The sequence below is a fragment of the Pezoporus flaviventris genome, unplaced genomic scaffold, assembly GCF_033815535.1.
Source record: "Pezoporus flaviventris isolate CSIRO_AGI_PZ_B2104156 unplaced genomic scaffold, CSIRO_AGI_Pfla_v1 ptg000073l, whole genome shotgun sequence".
Taxonomy (NCBI): Eukaryota; Metazoa; Chordata; class Aves; order Psittaciformes; family Psittacidae; genus Pezoporus; species Pezoporus flaviventris.
In genome coordinates, this window is record NW_026892621.1 from 2,122,940 (window position 1) to 2,135,151 (window position 12,212).

The following is a 12,212-nucleotide window of genomic DNA, read 5'->3' on the forward strand; positions in this document are numbered from 1 at the left end:
CAGCTGGTCGAAAAGTTGACAAAAGTAGTTAAAAAGGCACTTGTTTTCATGGGAGACTTGCCCTTTGCTTTACTCACATCTTCACAGGTTCCTCAGCTCCTTGATGCCAAGCAGAACAATTGAGCTGGTTGTTATACTTTGGGTGCTATAGTCTTCAGTCTGAATTAGGAATGATGAAAAATCTCTTCACCCGTAGCTTCTCATAATAATATAGTATATTACAGTAACAACAGTGAGAACAAAAATGATGCATGCACTCGCCTGTGTTATATAAGAAAGTGTATCTGAATGTTTCCTCTGTGTTCTCCTGGATTCAACTCTTATCACATCCTTTGGCAATCACTGGGAAATTGGAGGTTTATTTGAACCAGAAATAGTGACTGTAGAGCAAAGTGTTGAGCTGCAAGATGGAAAAGCCTGTATTTGATGTTTCCTGGGCTTAAGACAAATAGCTAAGTACACTTGAGCATCCTCTGTGAAACTGCTGCTGGCAGGCTGATTGCTTTCCCACTTCATCATTAGTGTGTATCTCTGCCAGTTAGTTGAATAACTAGGTCAGCCTGGGAGAAAAAAAAACACGTTCCTTGATCTTGTGTGCTGTCCCTCCTGTTTTCCCATGTGTTTCTCTTTATAGCCCATTTCTCAGCTACCCAGGATGGGAGCGTATTTGCATTATCAAGTGTAGAGATGTGGAGAGCTGTGTACTCTCAGGTACCCCTGAGAGTGTGGCAGAGGAAGTGGAAGCACAGGACTTTCTCTCCAGGTGACTCAGAAGCCAAGCAAGAGGAATCATGCTCACATTTCAGCTTAGGGTTTCCCTACTGCTTTTGCCTGGGAAGGGATGCACTTTGCAAAGCTGCAGCATCATACCCTTTGTGGGGAGAGCAGGGAGCACGACTCTGGGTACGCAGTGGTTTTGCAGCCTGCTTTGTTCCCTGCCCAGCACGTCAAGGACCCAAGGAGAAGTTCAAATGCAAATCCAGCCCGCAGGGCTGTGCCTTCACTAGACAAGGTATTTTCTTATCGTGCAATACTTTCCTGATTAAATCTCCTTCACCGTGGCAGTTGAACCACCCATAACAGAGCCTCAGTGATGGCCGGGACTCGGAGGAAGTTTGTGCTCCTGTTGCATGAATTCATATTGCAGTTGCCTGACCTGATTAGGTTAATTATTTCCAACCTGTATGTGCTCTCAATTTGAATGAGCAATTCAGGCTCTAGCCCTGAAGTATTCTTGGCTGAATGCTGATGTACTGATGACAGAGGCAGTCGCATGCAACCCACATTGCACCTGCATGTAGTCTGCTCCTGACATCATCTCCAGAGTTTCACAATTAATGTTGCAGACAGATGAAGAAATACTGAGTAGAAAGTACCATGTATTGTTCCATCCTTTCTGGAAAAGTTCTTCCCCTATTATGCCGTATCATATCATAAGCATTTAGTCCTCTGTCTACTAGTTTTAAGCCAGATATGAGTCAAAATCTTTATGAATGTGAATGGATAGTATTAATATCTGGTGCTGATCATCCCATCATTTGTCAATGCCATACATCCTTAGTATGGAGACCTTAGCATTTCAATGTGAAATTTTAATAGCTCAGCAGGAATGCACCCCCATTTATTGCATTTATCTACCAGTTTCATTTCTTCATTTTTTCTTGTTGTGTCCTTCTTTAATAACATTTTAGGGTTTTATAACTGTCTTTTTAAAGTCTAAAAGTCCTGTAATAAACATTGCTCAAATATTCTTTTAGTGTATTTTCAGGCCTCCTTCTGAAAATGAATACTATACCAAGAACACTGGGCTCATCCTTGTTATAGAAACTGGAAGAGCTGGGTGCTTGCACACAGGGGATCCCCACAGCCACTGTGCTCCCTGACAGCCCTCATACGAGGCACGAGCATATTTTGGCCAAAGTGCTGTACCATGTCTGAAAAATGCCTAGATAAGAGATGCCACATGATGTTTCCCTGCAGAGAGACCAGTTCTAGTGGCTTTTCTTAAACGACATTTTACCTGCTCTTTTTTCAGCAATAGGATTCATATTTCAATCATCCATGACCCCTAGAGGTAAATGTCAGTCTGAGCTATCTCGTATGAGTGTGGAAGGGGACATGGGCTGACCCATCTGTGCCTCCCAGCCAGGTCTTCCCCTCACCTCAACCCCTGCACAGACCCATTGAGCATGCCAGCATTTGGCATTACCCAGAGAAGCGCTGGTCCCAGCTTCATCATCAGGCACCAGTCACCGAACTGCACCCAGCCTGACTGAGGCAGGTAAACATTGGTGCAGATTTCACCCCTGGGCAAAATCAAATTGACTACGAAGAGATATTCTTTATAAAATGGTGATGTGCAAGAGGAAAGTATTCCTGTGACACACAGATCATCACTTAAGCTACCCCAGCATGAATGGAAGCAGCAGCAGCAGCATCCACCCCAAAGGCATGGTGATGGAGAAACAAATGACTAGGAAACACTCTGATTTTATTTATCCGCCTCCTCACGATGCTTGGCAGTACGTTAACATGGGTAAACCAGTGACGGGAGAGCAGGAGCCAGCTGGGCTCTGTGACCAGAGGGGTACAGTGACCATTTGTTCACTTAGATTTGTGGAAAGCAGACTGCTTGTTGCAGCAGCAGGGATATTAATCCCTACAGCTGGTTAAATCCTCCGTTGACCTGTGCTGGTTGTGTCTCCTCTTTGCATGCCACCATGCAGAAGAGAAGAAGGTCCCTCCCCAGTCGGGGTACCAAAGGCTGTGGCTGTTGTTGAGACCAGCCGCAGCGAGGACATTAGACCTGCTGTTTCTGCTAGCTTTTCCCATGTTAAGTAACTGATTTCACAGGGATGGAGCATAAAGGAAAGTGGTATTAGGCTGTGACAGCCGGTTCTGTTTTGGGCTAAGACGATGTGGGGGGCTTCTCAGTCTTGGCTCTTTGGAAAAAAGTACACATATCACGGAAGATGAAAACGACCATATTCTGGTCACAAAGAAATCAAGATATGCAGAGAACCATCATAGAATCACAAACTGGTTCTGGTTGGAAGGGACGTTAAAGTTCATCCAGTTCCAACCCCCTGCATGGGCAGGGACACCTTCCATTAGAGCAGGTTGCTCCAAGCCCTGTCCAACCTGGCCTTGAGCACTGCCAGGGATGGAAGTGTTTTCCCTCCCTGCGTTCAAGTTAGCATCACTTCTGCATCTGCTGAAGGGTCAGCTGAAGGAATGCAGTCTGGGCGGTTAACAGTGTGACTGGAACTCCTGGTTTAGGAATTCGCTTGTGTCTCTGTGCCTCCTGCCCTGGGCATGCCCATACCTGCCCAGTGCTGTAGGGTCATCTCTAAGGGAGCCAGGGCTCCATCACACACAACTGTTTCACAACATAAGACTTACTGAATTGCACAAAGTACTCTAAAAAGAGTGAGAAAACTGTGGGGAAATATCAAAAGTGAAGCAGAGGCTGAAGCTTTTTGTAGCAGCAATTATTTTAAGTGAACTGCCCGTAAAGGTTTTGCAGTTTTAGGCGTCAGGTTGCTTATTTGGGGCAGACAATATTGTTAATGTGTGAAACATGCTAAAAATTGACCAATAAAATCACCTGGATATTTCAAACATAAATAGTGTGTATAAAAATAGATACAGAGCAGATGGCCTGGCTCCCTGCACACCTTGCTGACCAGAATACTCAAGCAACACATACAGCCAAAATCTTGCCATCTCTGAAGCTGATATCTGCAAAGGCAAGGGTTATCCTCATGCTACTCTTTATCTTTTAGGCACTAACACTCCTGCATACGTTGATTAGTGTATTCTAGAGGGATAATGCACCTTGGGCTTGTTTGAACTTGTTACTACCTAAGCAAAGCAAATCATCTGGTTTAGAGCTCAGGTTCTCAGGAGTCGGTTAGATTAAAAAGGCTGTGAGCTGAAATCTGATGTACAGTGGAAAAAGCCCAAAACACAGAGGGTTGGGTTTGCAGCCAGCTCACAGCACTGCTTGTAGCTGATAAACATGCAGCAGAGACTGCCTCTCATTCTCATTTTTACCTTGGACGCTAAGATCAACCACCACCATCCTGCGGATTAAGCAGGATGTAAGGCTTTTCATGCCTCCTTGTATGGTTCAACAGATGTGAAAGGGAATTATCACTTCAACATGATATCAAGACTCTCTCTTTTTTTTTTCCTAGCTGATGGCAGATTACTAAGCCTGAATTCTTGTTTAATTTTAGTGTGTTAATTGATGGGATAATGAGCATTGATTATATGTGTTTTGGCTACGTCATTGCAATTACAGGCTCTGTTTTATTCATGAGCCAGTCCTAAAGAATGCACTAGAGATCTAAGACAGCTTAAACCTCTCAGAAAAAGGCTCTGAATTGTTTGAGTAATGACACTCTTAGATGGAAAATTAAAGGTTCTCTTTTCCCATGCTTTTTAAGATAATTAAAATCCAGGAACAGTAAGGTGGTGAACATCCTTATTCATTAGTCTTCAGTAATTTAGCTTCTACTAACTGAGGAAAACATTTTAATTCTCCAGGCCATCTGTTGCAGTCTCCTTTGCATGTCCTGTTACATAAAGTCTCATCCTGGGTAGTTTTAGCGTCAGCATTGTATTCTTTCACCAGGAATGATGAGCTGGGTGAGGCAGTTGAAGTCACTACCTATTAACAGACCACCCTGGGATTAGAAGGGCTGCTTGGTCTTTTAGATTCAAGTTATCCCATCTAGACACCTCTGGGTTTCCGTGCATGGAGATAGGCAGTGAGACAAGATGTGTGTTTTCTAAAAGCAATATCCCTGCCAACAAATAACAAAGTTCATCAGAGCTCTTCCAGTTCCTCAACATGCGACTGCTCTGCCATATGGCTCTGTGCTGCTTTTGGAAGCAGGTAGTAACCACTCACACAGAAACCAAAGCAGAGGCTCTGTGCTGGATGCTGCTTTGCAAGAGGTTCAGAGGAAGAACAGATCTCTTTGCTCTGCATTGGGGAATAAATATTAGAGCAGGAGCGTGCTCACCTGGGATAAATGCTGGGTCAGGAAATGGGATTTCTGACTATCTATTGGAACAACTCACTTTATAGCTTTGGGCAAGTTACATTAGCCCACGCTAGAAACATTTCCCACTGAAATGATAATGTGTATAGCTCAATGGATTCAGATTCTTAAGTTATTCCCGATGCAGTTACATCCCTACAGATCTAAGAGGATTCAGGTTCCATTAATTTGGCTTGTTTCTGTCAAATTCTCACATCAAATCAAAGCCATGCTACTTGTCAGCAGGGGCTGCTTTAGACCCATGTGTTTAACCAGCTCCATGATCACCAGGTTGTGTTTCCATTATTGATAAGGCAGGGCTGCAAGCTTCCACAAGGTAGAGCTTGAATTCACCTGCTTGCTATTACTCAAGTTGCTTAGAGATCACAAACACCCTGGCCTCAAGATGTGTGGCTGCAGAGCCAGCGTCTCCAACACAAAGCAGTGCTTGGACAATAACCCAGCTCCTGCATCTACCAAAAAGAGCCCTTTGGCTGCAGCAGATATGTCCAAGTGGTAAGTCATCATTTTGCTCTTTGCATCTCAGGTGATCTGCCATTTGACTTGAAGTTCATTATCTGGATGTATTTGCCTCTATTACAAGCAAAATCTTCCACTGTGTGTTGGCTGCTCTGTAATTATTTCTAGCCCTTTAGCTGAAGTAAGCAGGCTCTATGTTTTAATAGGAAGCAGGGAGGTGCTGCTCACGGATGTAAGTCCTGCTGGAAATAAAAGCTGCATGTCTGCTCCAAACTGGGAGCACTGGTGAGCAGGGGCTGATAGACCCCTCTGTTCTTCCCTGGGGACAGGCTTAAAACTGAGCAGCTCTTTCAAGTTCTAAAGAAATTGTTTAAAGGATGTTGCAATGCCCCTCTCTGAAAATTATTTAATAAGCACCTTCAATAACAACTTCAGGCTCCTTGCTTAGGTGAGGAATTAGGAGTTGTGTGATGCTGAGTGCTGCTTGTAAAGACCATTTTCCTTTCAGTTGTGAAGAAAAGCTGGTCTCCCTTGGGAAGCCCTGAGTTTCTGGGGGATTAAATGAAACAGAAATGAGTGAGCTTACTCATGGAGAAACTGTATATGCACACAGTTCACCAGGTGATAACTGTGCCTCTCTTCTCTCTCCCTACCAGCATACCCATAGCCAAGCAGCTGGCATCAATAAAAGGTAAGGAGATCGATTCATTGCCTTTTTGGGTTCAGGTCTTCTTCAGCCAGTAAATCTGGTGATTTAGCAGAGCTGCAGAGGCCACACAAACCCTCAGCTGATGCAAGATAAGAGAGGCAGGAATAGACTTGATGGGTCTCATGTGTCACCCTGCATTACTGCCCCGAAAGCTTCCTCTCAGGCTGTGTTTCCATGGGATATGAGGTGTGTTGCTGTCCCACTCCAAATAAAATCTGGACCAGGTCCTCTGTGGGTATAAACAGTTTCAGTCTCATTAACTGTAAACTGCACAGATTCCCTCCCACTCAGGATGGTTCTGACAGATTCCTTTAAATTATAATGCCACTTTTTCTGATAGTCTGATAACTTCCCCCCCCCAGCTCTAGGAAAAGGCTCAGACCTTGAGAAAGCTTTCGCTACACTGGCTTTGGTGTATAACAACTCTGCTGATCCGGAGGGCAAGCTCAGCAAAGGTGAAACAAAAAGCTTGCTGCAAACCCAGTTTGGGGGTTTCATACAGGTGAGGGGAACTGTGGGCAAGAGGGGGGCGGTGGGGTGGCACTGGCTGGGTGATTTGGGTGCAGAAATGGCACCTCAGGCTCTGTTCTGCACCTGGGTATCACTCCATGAGGCAACGTCAAGTGAGACTTCAGTGATTTAGTATGAACACTGCTAGTGAATTAGCTCTTTTATGCTGATACTGGACCTAACACAAGGCTAAAGGAGGAGAGGCACAATAAATTGATGTGCTTGTTTGTGGGGTTTTCTTAAAAGAAAATATGGATTTTGGGGAGAAAAACAAAACAAAAAACCTCAGATAATGACAAGAGACTGTATTTATGAAGAGAAGAAACCATCCTAGAATCACAGAATAGTTTGGATTGGAAGGGACCTTAAAGCTCATCCAGTTCCAACCCCTGCCACGGGCAGGGACACCTTCCACTAGAGCAGCTTGCTCCAAGCCCCTGTGTCCAACCTGGCCTTGAACACTGCCAGGGATGGGGCAGCCACAGCTTCTCTGGGCACCCTGTGCCAGCGCCTCAGCACCCTCACAGGGAAGAGCTTCTGCCTAAGATCTATTTTAAATCTACCCTATTCTAGTTTAAAGCCATTCCCCCTCGTCCTGTCATCCCATGGCATTTAATGAGGTGTTCGGTAGTCTGCCAGAGCACTGGGCTGGTACCAGGAGAGCCAGCCCAGTGCTGCAGAGCTGCAACACTATGGTTGCTGGTGGGACTGCTGGGAGTAAGGGAGCAGAAAGCACCTCTCCATCAGTCACCCACCCGGGGTGTTTATGGCAGTTGAGTATGGTGGGAAACAGCTATACTGGTACTCAGGTTAGATATAAGTAAGAAGCTCTTTCCTGTGAGGTGGCGAGGCCCTGGAACAGGCTGCCCAGAGAAGCGGTGAATGTTTCATCCCTGGCAGTGTTCAAGGTGGTAGGAAAAACAACGCAGGACTAGTAAAAAGAGCTCAACTCAGTAAATGAGATGTTTAGGACATTCTTGACAATACCTTTGCTTCCAAGAATAACAATGTGACCAGTTGGGAAGGGGGAATTGGCAGTGGGTTAGAAAATAGGTTCCTTATGGAAAATGATGTGAAAATTTCAATAGCCAATCAAATCTGGAGTTTGTGATGTTTTGGAGATTATTAAGCTAAAAAAATAAATCCTGTAGCTTTTTTGTTTCTTTTATGTGTAAAGAAATATGAATTACAGACACGATACATACTTGTTAATAATCCCTTCCATTTCAACAGTAATGTCTAACAGGGCAGAGAATAGAAGCTACTGAAGTTATGTATGTAAAATCAACAGTTTCTGAGGTGTTCACAATATATATATATGAGAAATACCTTGAATATGAAGGTAGGAGGGTGTGTTGGTTTCATCAAGACACAGGATTCTATTCTTCCCAGCAGTTACTTGCTGCAGCATCATTCCTGCCAGATTTTCAGCTATGATGAGGTGTCTTTAAAGATGTATTCTGGGTTCAGGTGGAAACCTTTTAGGACCAGTTTTTCTCCTGTCTGATTACAATAATATTTCTGTTTGAGTTTCTTGGGATACCTTTAGAAAAACTAATATGAATGTGGGCATAAAAACCTGAATGGGAATATAGGAAAATACACAGATTTTTATATAGGTGTCTTTTTGTCTGATGCAATAAAAAAGGAACTTCTTAATATTCTTTTAATTTCTTTTTTCTTCTTTTTTTCCCATTTAAAATCCTCCATAGGGCCAAGAAAACAAACCAAAATACCAGGAAATCATTTCTGCCCTGGATGAGGAGCCAGAGAACAAAATTGATTTTGAAGACTTCATGATCTTGTTAGTCAGCCTCACTCTAATGTCTGACCTGCTGCAGCAGATCAGAAACATGAAAACCACAAAATGAGCAGTGCTTTAGGAGAAGAAAGGGCTTGTTGCTTCATAAGGAAAGCAGGCATGAAGCACAAGCAGAGATAACACTGAGCGCCTGGATACTCTGTGCTGATCCCTTTATACGGAATAAAGTCTTGTCCAAACCTGGCTGATCTCACTCCTCTATACAAATGATCCATGGAGTGAAATGCTGGTGCTAAGGGCTTCATGTACATGCTCTGGGATGGCGTGCTGACTGGATCTCAGTGGGTCCTGAGGCCCCAACACCAGTTACCATCAGGGTGTCGCCCCTAGCCCAGCTTAATGCTGGGGAAAGGCAGCCTGTGCTCTCCCAGACCTCTCCATCTCCCACCCCATTGTGGGGAGATGATGGGGGGAAACTGCCTCAAAAACATGCAGCTCCATCTCTCTTCAGGACACAGCATTCACGTCATGGCCAGTCAGCTTCCCAGGACTTTGTAACCCCAGCCCTGAGAGAGTGATACCAGGGATGGGTTTCACAATTGGTAGCAAGCACAAATCTATTACAGCCTTCAGTAAATAATGACTTCATCCTATATGATTTGCAACCCATCACTGACCCTCCTGAGAGAAGTATTTATGTGTGTTTATTTCCTCTTCCAGCTCACCTTTTCATTGAGTGATCGCCATGGGAGGAATTTCAGGTCCAGCATTTGCAGTGCTGCTTTGGCAGTGCTGTGCTTGCACCAGCATTGAAGGGATGGTTTAGTTAAACATGTCAGTCAGCTGAGCCTGTTGTTTCATCAGACTGTGAAGAGGACAAACCAGATAAGATAAGAGTGGCCCAGACTAATGATGGTGAGGAATAAACGTGGCCAATAATGTATTTGTATTGGAGCTGAGTGATAATTGGGTACCCAGCCATGGGCTTGGTGAATGCCAGAGCCTCAGTATTAAATGTTCACCATCCTAATCTTTGTTTTGACTCCTAGCTAAGAGATCCCAGCTCAGACCTAACATTTAGCCCAATGACATCCCTTTGATGCACAAAAAGTGTTCTCTTATGCCGGGAATAGGATGTCTTCTGTAAGAATTTAACAAGCCTCTACTAAGACAGCTGAGTGAGCCAGCGAGACATTGCAACCATTTTCCTTGTCTCTTCTTCCTTGTCTGGAAAGGAGAAGACAAATGATTTAGCTTTGGTGCATAATTTTTTTAAGAGGAAGGGATCAAAAGCATTGGTGTTAAATGAGGGGAATTATTGCCAGCTGAGTAACAAGATTTAACTTCTTGACATAAAAAGGCTCTCAGTGTTCCCAGAAGCTAAGAGGATGCTTTGTAATGGATTTTGGTGCAAAGAAAAGGCAGCAGGAGGCCAGCAGCCAGTTCTTTTGAGAAAGATGGGTTGTTTTTTTGTGCTGTATTGGATGGAGCTGAGAGAAGAAATGCAAATGGATGCTGTGCAGTTTGAAACAAAGCTCAGTAGCTAAGGTGCTGCTCCACGAGGCTTGGCCTCAGCCAGGACATGGCTAAACATTCACAAATGGCCCTCCTACAAATAAAACCTCGTATCAACCAAGTCCCTTGCTCTGATGGTGAGTGCAAGAATAGCAGTATCAAACCTCTGGCAAGAAATGACAGAACCCACAAGCAGCCATTTGCTTGGTCATAGACACATCTCTCCCACAAACCTTGCACTGAGGGACTGGTGAACCTGTGTTGTGAGGATGGCTGACCCCATGAGGGGCACATCAAAGCTCCCAGAGACGGGATATGGGAGCACAGCGATGGATGAGGAGGGCAAACCTCCCCTGGAGACCATCCCTTCTGGGCTTGTGTCCTCTGAGGAAGCTGACCTTGACCACGCAGCCTGGATCAAAATGAGGACTTAATCTGGTAGCCTTATCCATGCAGGTATCACAGCTTCATATTGATGAAGTGTCCCTAGTGTTGCTCAGTCCCTTTTCTTCTCTAGGTAGATGATCTCTGAAAGCTTCAGAAAATCAGCTGATGTCCCTTTTCTGGGGTAAAAAGATGGAATGAAAATCCCTGGAAGGCTTTCCCATTACTGAAGTAATGGGAAAGGCAGAGCCCTGAAAATCTTGTTTGGGAGCCACTGGTGACTCTGAAAGTATAAATTTCCTAATACCCCTTTACAACAAATAGCCAAAAGGAGCAATATTGTGAAGACAATTAAGAAAGAGTTCTTTGAAATTGATAAGGCCCTAACGCAGTTTCTGCTATTGCTAAAATGTTTCTTAATTTTGCAGGGCTTGAATTAATGACTTAAGAGCCTTTTATCAGATCCGTTCACTGTCATTTCATCATATGCAAACTTTTTTTCTTGTAGCACAGTGTGCTGTGAGCTAGCATCCTAAATCCCTGGCTTCCATCAAAAGCCCCTTCAGCTAAGCGCAGTGCAAATCCAAAGTAAGAAGCAATTCCTGAGCAACTCAATAGCAAAGATATACAGATAGTAGGGAAGGGATCAGTGGTGCACAATAAAACCAACTGCCTTGCTCAGCACATGTAGCAGAGCTGGAACTGGATGTCAATCTACACTGGGCTCCTTGCACAGAAGTCCATGGTTTTCCAAGAGTCACTTTGATGGTTTCTACAAGAGCTCCTGAACAAAATGAATGGGATATGCAAGGCTTGATCTGCATCAGTCCTTGAAAGTCCTGCCCAATGCTCAAAAGCAGAAGGACGCACTTGGAAGAGCATCCTCCTATAGTTAGGAGTAGGCAGAAGTTTGAGCTCGGCTGTGGAAGATGCATTTTTATTATTAGCTCAGGCTGTGGCTGCTCTGAGCACTCTCAACTAACAGCTTTGAAGCTGATCTGGCATAGACAGTATGTCTGGCTGCATCCTCAGGGAGCTGACTAAAAGCTTGCTTAAAAGGCTACTGTTGTGCTTTATTTTGTTCCTAGCTTGCTCCTACTGGAAGCGATGGGAATTCATCATTGATTTCTCATAGCAGAGCCCACACAAGTGCTAAGGAGTTGAGCAGGCAGATAAACTGATGAAATCTGCAGGCTCCTCTGCCTCAGCATGTGTGAACATTGCATCAGTATCTGGTACCCCCTGGAAGTGAAGGCAGGATGGAGAGCAGCTAGTCAAAACCTGACCTCTATGGGCTCGGGTTGGGATTTGTGCAGCTACACTGTCCAGGTGTGAATAACCACCCTTGGGAGGCTCTGCAGACTTTTCATGTAAGCTTAAAGTTCTGTTCTGAAAAGTCTGAATCACCTCTGCAGTTATGTGAGCTTCCAAATGACTGCCAGAGGAGAAATGGGGGTCAAGTAGAACTCCAGCCTCTGATCTTCAGCTTCCATTTCCCAGTATCAGCTCAGGAAGGCAGGTTCATTCTCATGCTTACAGCACACTTACAGCTTCTGCCCGTGGCTTCTTACACCCTATCTGGCCTTAACTCTGTGGCCTGCTGCACTTGGAGGTTTTGAATATCTGGCTTCAGCCTAAGGTGCTCTCCCAGATTGCAGGGGAGCTTTCACATCCAGACACTGACTTGCACGTCGAGCTTTCTGCTGGGGGCCTATGGCCACACATGCTGTGTGTGCAATCATGTGTAAATCTTTCAGGAAAGAGAAATACGCTCCCTGACTGTCTCTCTGTTACTGCACCT

General features: G+C 44.6%; 1 protein-coding gene across 1 annotated transcript; it reads left to right on the forward strand.

The window, feature by feature from the left end:
• The first annotated feature begins 3,085 nt into the window (after positions 1-3,085).
• On the forward strand, positions 3,086-9,074 carry SNTN (sentan, cilia apical structure protein). The gene is made up of 4 exons (XM_061472838.1): positions 3,086-5,567; positions 6,188-6,222; positions 6,603-6,742; positions 8,463-9,074. The coding sequence occupies exons 1-4, from the start codon at positions 5,458-5,460 to the stop codon at positions 8,619-8,621; spliced, it is 444 nt and encodes a 147-aa protein (XP_061328822.1). The 5' UTR covers positions 3,086-5,457; the 3' UTR covers positions 8,622-9,074.
• The last annotated feature ends 3,138 nt before the right edge of the window (positions 9,075-12,212 follow it).

Excerpts from the sequence above, each read along its gene's own strand:
- SNTN (XM_061472838.1), top strand. The coding sequence starts at position 5,458 with ATGTGTGGCTGCAGAGCCAGCGTCTCCAACACAAAGCAGTGCTTGGAC. Across the intron at positions 6,223-6,602 it reads GCAGCTGGCATCAATAAAAG|CTCTAGGAAAAGGCTCAGAC; the intron begins GTAAGGAGATCG and ends TCCCCCCCCCAG. Across the intron at positions 6,743-8,462 it reads AGTTTGGGGGTTTCATACAG|GGCCAAGAAAACAAACCAAA; the intron begins GTGAGGGGAACT and ends AATCCTCCATAG.